Source organism: Physeter macrocephalus, chromosome 13 (genome assembly GCF_002837175.3).
Source record: "Physeter macrocephalus isolate SW-GA chromosome 13, ASM283717v5, whole genome shotgun sequence".
Classification (NCBI taxonomy): Eukaryota; Metazoa; Chordata; class Mammalia; order Artiodactyla; family Physeteridae; genus Physeter; species Physeter macrocephalus.
In genome coordinates, this window is record NC_041226.1 from 72,167,509 (window position 1) to 72,175,371 (window position 7,863).

A 7,863-nucleotide genomic window follows, 5' to 3' on the forward strand; every position below is an offset into this window, starting at 1 on the left:
GCGGCACGTGGGATCCTCCCAGACCGGGGCGTGAACCCGGTTCCCCTGCATCGGCAGGCGGACGCGCAACCACTGCGCCACCAGGGAAGCCCCTCCCCCAGGGTAGAGAGTTTTAAACTCAGAAGGAAATGTAGAACCTGGCTCGAGGCTGTACATTTTGAGATTGCTGTTAGTGATGATGCTGGCAGCAGCTGGCTGTGGGCTCCTTTCTTTTCTTCCTATTCTGGAAGAATCCATGCTGGACTATAGAGCAAGAAAGGCACTACAAGTGAGATGGTGGGCCTGTGTCTTTCAAAGGATAGTGGGGATGCAGAAGTTATCCTTGTCCCGATAGAGGGCACCATGCAACCCCCAGCCCAAGAACCACAAGAAAAGCAGCTCCTGAAACAGACTAAGGGTCTTCAGCATGGTGGCAGAGAAGGAAATCCCTTCCAAGTTATTTAAACTGGGGCCATGTATTTCTGGATACATCTCATGGACTTGCCAGAATGCCATGTACTTTGTCCTCAAATTTGTAAATGGAAACCCCTCACCCCGATTTTCACAAAGGAAATCGAGTCTTTTTCTTTCTCCGATCACGGGGCAGGTGTGAGTAGTGGGCCTGAGACCCCCAGGGCACAGCACTTAGCAGCCTAGACCCGGCTGTGTGTTTCCAGCAGAAAAGACGAGGCTGAAATGTGTGCTCCCCAGGAGCTGTGAATAAAGCCATCACCTCAGGAGACGATGAAGAAATAGCGTTTTATTTCTTTACAAATTTATAGCCAAGGCAATAAATCACTCCATAGAAAAATTTAAAACAAGATATACATTGTCGTGACCTTCATAACAGATGGAAGAGTTAGTACAATAGTGAAATCTGCCCGTTGGGATGTCGGGTTGCAGCATTTTGTCAGGCTTGATGGACGAAAAAGAAAGTCCGACTCTGTTAATGGGGCAGCTAACAAAGGTGCCTCGCCCTTATATTCAGTTGTTTGCGGGAATAACCAGAGATGATCTCAGAGCCAGGTCTCCCCTAAACTTGGCTACCTTTGCGGAATATGTGATATAATTTATAGGCTATTTGTTCGTTTGGGGATTTATTTATTTGGATCCAAGAATACACGATAACCTTCTTACCCTGATAACTTCAACCCAGATCTAGGTGATCCACTCTGATGTCCTTAAAGATGCTGTTGTGTGACAATGGTTGTAACTGCATGTCGCTCAATGACCCCTTACACTCTTACGTTGATACTCGAGTAATGCGTCGTCCAGATTAAGTCCACGGTACCTCCACTACCTATCCCTCCCCTCCGCCCGACCCGTTCTCCATCTCTGGAAAAGAGAAAGGGTGAAAGTCATGGTTCAAAAACCAGTCTTCACTCCATGCTCTAGTTGCCTCCCCCGATATGGCTGTCGGGGCAGATCTGTAGGACACACGACTCATTTTTTGAAACTATATGAAAGGTTTTTTTTGTTTTTGTTTTTTTCTCCCTGGGAGAGGCATCACAGGTAGGTAGGTACAAGAGTAGATTGAATCAGATAGGAATCTTAGGTTAACTGATGTACTTTCATTTTCTCAGCTTTGAAGGCAGAAGAATTTCATTTCTTTCCCCTTCTTGTGTCCTGAGGATGCTCTGAAGACAAATGAGAAAATGTGGCGGGTTTCCGAGGGATGGAAGCCTGTGAGAAGCAGAAGGGAGATCAGAGCACTCTTTAGGGTCCTTATACTAAGAAAGACAATAAATGGGTCAGTGGTATTGTGGTCGTGACCTTACTACCCTAGAGATCCTGCCAAGATGAGCCAGCTGTTCCCTACAGCTGGACTGGGTCTCATGGGTGTGAGTGGAGCCCGGCCAGCTGAGCTGAACAATTGCTCCCCTCTTGGCAGTCCTGCGGCCTGTGCCTGTCTGACAGAATCCTTTGCCTAAGTTTTTCCCTTTCTGGAGATGGGCAGTTTGACCCCCAGTTACTGATGAAAACAGAGCACTTTACAACCAAGGCGCTGCTGTAAGAGGTCCTAATAATGATCACAATGTGTTAGTATTACATGCTATTCCTAGTTTCACAAGCAGAAGAATTTCCTACCTCCGAGAGGCACAAACAGGGAAGAACAACCCAGCTGGGGAAAGCGCTGACTGAGAAAAGCTCCTTTTCCGTAGCGCATACAAAACTCAGTCCCCATTTTTCACTTTAAGTATTTCAGTGACTAGTAGACTTTTGGAACTGGAATTTATTTGTCAAATGGTCTATCCATGATACCATATTAACTCTAGCTGAGCTTACCAGTTTTAGGAAAATACTTTGCTCTAGACTGAAGCTGAGCATTCCAGAAGCAAGAGCAGTAATTAAAATAGTTCCAAGGCCAGAGGTTAAGTTTAAAAATGAAATGTGAGATCTTTTCATGAATTGTGACAAAATACAAAAAAATATCCTAGGCATAAGATGTGAATATCATGGACAAATAAAGTCATTTACTTCTGCTGCTTTGTAGAAATAATTTTGGAATGCAAAGGAAATACTATTTTAGAAACAACTGAAAACAATCCAGTTCTTCCAGTAATTACTCATGGAAATAAAGCACGAAATATGGTGCTTTCTGAGGAAATTTCAATGAAAAGTCAATGAAATGTCCCAAGTTGTTTTTCTGTTTTGGGGGGCGGTGTCTGCAGATTTGTTGCTATCCATTTCCTAAATGAGCAGTTGAATGGTGAACACCTCCATGCCTAGAACTTTGAAAGAAATCTTTAAAACTAGGATAAATTTCTAAACTAAGGTAACACTGTACCTGAATGAGACCAAGAAAGAGCCAGCCCGCCTCACACACTGAGCCGGAAGGCCTCGCTCACTGGTTCCTAAGCAACCATCAGGCTGTCAGCCACTCATCAGAACTGAAAGTTGTCTAGATTTTACTCGAGAATGCAAATCAACCAAGACCCTCAGGAAAGCAAGTCAGGACTAAATGAAATCATGCTGTGCTTAAGCAAGGACTTAACAAATGTAAACCCAGCTCTGAGCACACAACTAGTACTCCCTTACTTTCCACATGACCAGGAATGTGGAAAGTTTAACTTGGCCATTGGGGATTTTTGCCACGAAAATGCAGATAGTCATTTCCATGAGATGAAATACCACATAGTGCTTGATGCTTGAGATACATTTATACAGATCCTTTCCTGACTCCATGGTATGAGGAAATCCTTTTCTCCAGCCACTTTACTCAGTTTGTTAACTCGTTTTTTAAGCACTGTGCTTCCTAGAGGCACGAATGATTGATTCCTGCCCCTCTCCGACTGTACTTTGAACTTACCGAGTCTGGAATTTTGTTAAATAGGTCAAAGTACTTTTTTCTACTTCACAATCTCTTAAGGTGATTTTTGACCAGAACAATTTAGTGATAAGCATCTTTTAGTAAAAGGAAAACGTGTTTGGAAAGACGGACCCGTCCAAGGAAATAGAAGGAAGGGAAAGTCCTTTTTATGTGTTTTCCTTTACATTTTAAAGGTGTCTTTACTGTGATTGTAGAGGTAATTTTGCCACGTGGGGTTTTATAGGCCATCAGATGAAGACATTTAGACTGTGAGAGCTTTCTTCCCTTTGTGCCACCATTTAATCCATAAATTTTCTTTTCTTTTAAACATATTAAAATAATTAATAAAATAATTTCTCAGCAAACCAAATAGTTTTTAATAACTAGAGGAATTTTTTAATTAGTGACGTTAATTAATTAAAAAGAGGGGATGTGTAAAGTAATGGAAAAGGTGGTTGGACCTAGAGCCTCATAAAAGATGAACATTTGGGGGGTATTAGAGCTATCCTTGATTATGGCAGGAAATCCTGAGAATGATATCTGATAAGTTGAATATACATGAGTTATTATGTGTGTATTTTTAGCACTTTAAAGAGCTACCCAATATACAGGCGTGTCCCTATTTTAAGAAAATCATGTAAACAAAAATCCAGAATTGTAAGCACAATAATTCAGTATTTCTTTTATTAATAAATGCATCCCCACTTAATAGAACTTGCTATTCGATTCCTTTAAAAAACAAGCACCTTTAAAGCGTGATTCAATTCAGAAAAAAAAAAAAGAAGAATAAAACATCTATTTTTGAATACCTTTTTTGGAAGGCCATCTATAAGAATCAACCACATTCTGCTCTCACTGACATTTCAACCAGGCTGGGCCATGGAACATTTGCTCGAGGCTAATTGCAACTGTCTAGATCCATAATGAAGCCTTTCCTGGATAACCTTTACGAATTACAGTAAGTCAGGCTCCCCTCTGAGCGACCGGCTATTCAATAAACTTTTCCCCTTGGAGGACAGGCTATTAGAAGTCTGTTGTTGCCGCACTGATGATATTCTGTTCTAGACGGAAACCTTTAGTTAAGTGGTGTCAGCAAGTAGTGCCCTTTGTGATTTCAGGTTCTTGTCACTGTGGGAAGTGCATTTGTTCTGCCGAAGAATGGTATATTTCGGGAGAATTCTGCGACTGTGATGACAGAGACTGCGACAAACATGATGGTCTCATTTGCACAGGTGCAGTAGCAACCTACCCTAACCGTTCTATGTCACAGTTGGCAATAAAGACAGATGATACCCACCGCGTACTGCCGTAGACAGCTGGGCAGGAGAGCGTCCGTGTAATCAAGAGCCACTCTTCACAGGAAGTCACTGCAGAAGGGGAGTGGGCATTGGCGGACAAAAGTAACCACACCCTCACCTCACACATATGCAGTTATATGTTGAAAAGAGAAAATAATCGTCTTGACAACCATTTTACTTTGAGCCTGGTGTAGGGAATGGAGTATTATTTTAAACAGGACTCAGGTACCACTAATTCGAAGACGGTTGATGTATTCGTTGGCTGCAGGGAGTGGGGTGTGTGTGTGTTGGGGGCACGAGGGAGACTTAGCAGTGTCATAGCTGCTGCTCTCCCAAGTTATTGAATCCTCCTGATGATCGGTTATAAAATACATCTGCTTGAACAAGTTACAGGGGAAAGACAGACACGTTTCGTTTGTTCTCCTTGTTTCTAGTTGAAGGTAAAGGATGAATGCTTGTGTAGGTCATTAAGCCAGACATTCACTGTCTGTCCCCCCCTGTGGCACAAGGCTCCTCTTCCAGCTGATTCCTCAGCTTACCTCATTCTATGTCAGGGGACTTTATGGTTTTTAGCATTTATTCATAAGTCAGACATAACTTGCTCTCTACAGGAAAACAAAATTATGACATGGAAGCCACCTGGAGTGACACAGGATGGTCACTATTAGATGATACACAGATGGTGGCATCAAGCAGATGCTATTAATTATGTGAAAAATCACATTTCCCATAGCTGCTAAATGAGATAATGATAAGATGGCTACAGAACAGAATAAGAAAATCTGCAGAGGATGAAGGAAATGGTCTTGATTATGAACTGCTGTGGTTTAGAATAACATATTTTAACTTGGTGACTTCTGATCATGATAATGACTCCCCCGTGTACTTTATTGCAGGGAATGGAATCTGTAGCTGTGGAAACTGTGAATGCTGGGATGGATGGAACGGAAATGCATGCGAAATCTGGCTCGGCACAGAATATCCTTAACATGGCAGAGAACTGGATTCTTATTTTTCTAGGCCATTAGAACATATAAATGCAGAGGGAACCACATATAATCACCCCTAGGACAGGTCAGACAGACCATTGTATGTTTTTCTATTTCTGAACGCCTCAGTGAAATCTGGGTACCCATTAAAAATGAGTTAAGCAAATTCTGATGTAAATAACGCCAGAAAGATTTTTTTCTACCTTAATTTACATCAGTGGTTCTCAACAAGGGCAACTTTACCACCCAGAAGACATTTGGCAATGTCTACAGACAATTTTCATTGTCCCACTGGGTGGGGTGGGAGGGCGTGCTGTGGGCATCTAGTGGGTGGAGGCCAGGGATGCTGCAAACATCCTCTGGTGCAGGACAGCCTCCCACAGCAATGAATTATCTGACTTCAAGCATCAATGGTGCCTGAGCTGAGAAACACTGAGTTACACGGTTGTTAGAAATGCACACCCCTATACAAGAAAGACCATACTGGAGTCTAAGGAAAAGATATATCCTCACATAAATCCATTGACCATATTTTGCCAGTATTTCCATATGGAGACATGAGGTAGGTGGTATACAAACACACATGGGGTAGGGGAGCAGGCAGAAACTACATCACCGGTGCTTTTGAAAAAAAAAAACAAAAAACTGGTCATTTTAGCCATTAAGTCGTCATTTGTCTAGTCCCACTTTAAATTCACACAAGGGACTTCCCTGGCGGTCCAGTGGTTAAGACTTCGCCTTCCAATGCAGGGGGTGCAGGTTCGATCCCTGGTCGGGGAGCTAAGATCCCACATGCCTCGCGGCCAAAAAACAAAACAAAACATAAAACAGAAGCAATATTGTAACAAATTCAATAAAGACTTTACAAATGGTCCACATCAAAAAAAATCTTTAAAAAATATTAAAAATAAACTCACACCAAAAAAGACTCTTAAGGAAGATATGAAAAATGCAAAATTTGACATTTTTAATAAATGGTGACATAAGTTGCTTATATTCTGTGTCAGTATATATTTGCCTACTGAGGATTAACCCAAAAAATGAATTTTTATTCAGGGGTATCTATTTTCTGTTTCTAGAACATTTTTAAAAACTGGGCAAGGGTTACATATACAAGAAATACGATTTTTTTACTGTTTACTCCATGGTAACTTGCCTTTTAAAAAGACAACATATAGTTAGATATATGATGGGCCTGAAATACACATTCACTTCTCTTAAAAGATTCTTATTTATAGGGATACATTACTTACTGGAAAAGTAGGGACATGCAAAGAAATCAAGAAGAGATACTATAATAAAAAGTCTCAAAAGCTCAGAGGATTTAAAAAAAATCCAGAAATGGCTGAAATAGAAATTACAAAAATTCACTCAATAATAAGAACAAAATGTTTATTTTCTTAATGGTGAAATTCTGCTCTGTATGAAATTCACATTGCATTATGAAAATGTACAATAATTTGGACTTCCCTTACATATTTACAGTTAAGTCTACTTATACACATTAGTTTAGGCAACCTTTAATTATTTAGAGCTAATAAAAACCCCACTTTTTTTCTAAATGTGATTTATATTTTGTAAAATCCTAGAATAATGTAACAAAATCATTTCCATATTGTTTAAGATGAAAATTTTTGCTTGGAAATTTTACTTGATGATGTAAATATTCTAGAGTCGTGGCTTGGACTTTTCTAAGTCAAATCACCAAAAATAAGGAAAATATGTATCTGCTGAGTTACTTAAAAATTTGATATTGAAAATTATTTAAGAGAAAATTTAACTGATGCTGATTTTTATAGTATTAATAGTGTTCTCATACTTGAAGAGCTTTATAAAATTGTCATCTCTATTCCGAGATTAAGGAGTACAACCATGTCAATTGTATCTCTATTATTAAGTATGTCAATTGATGTATCAGTTTTTGTAAAATGACGGGACTATATAAGCAGTCAAGAAATAATAGAGATTGCACTCTTTCCTCTTCTCTATCTAAACACTTTAAGCCTCAAACAAATCTGTTATCATTGTTCAGTTGCAATTTTGATGCCTTATGTGATGGTGCACAAACATTGGAATTCATGACCTTATCCAGCCATCATAATACAAATGACTTTCAGTTTCCCCTCTTGCAGAACCCTGCTTTCTATAAAGGACCAGACAGTAAATATTTTAGACTGTGGGTCACATACATCTCTATAGAAGATTCTTGTCTGTTCACGTTTAATACTTTAAAATGGAAAAAATAAAAACCTCATTCTGAGCTCCTGGGCCATAAGAAACAGATTGC

At 40.1% G+C, this 7,863-nt stretch overlaps 1 protein-coding gene across 5 annotated transcripts in view; it reads left to right on the forward strand.

Moving 5' to 3' along the window:
* ITGBL1 (integrin subunit beta like 1) overlaps positions 1-6,201 on the forward strand; it is a 209,332-nt gene extending 203,131 nt beyond the window's left edge. For all 5 annotated transcript variants that reach the window (XM_024123118.2, XM_055089327.1, XM_028497570.1 and 2 more), the window contains 2 exons: positions 4,408-4,521; positions 5,484-6,201. In XM_024123118.2, the coding sequence (XP_023978886.1) occupies positions 4,408-4,521; positions 5,484-5,575 (206 nt within the window). In that variant the 3' untranslated portion in view covers positions 5,576-6,201. The remainder of the gene's footprint in view (positions 1-4,407; positions 4,522-5,483) is intronic.
* Positions 6,202-7,863: the final 1,662 nt, after the last annotated feature.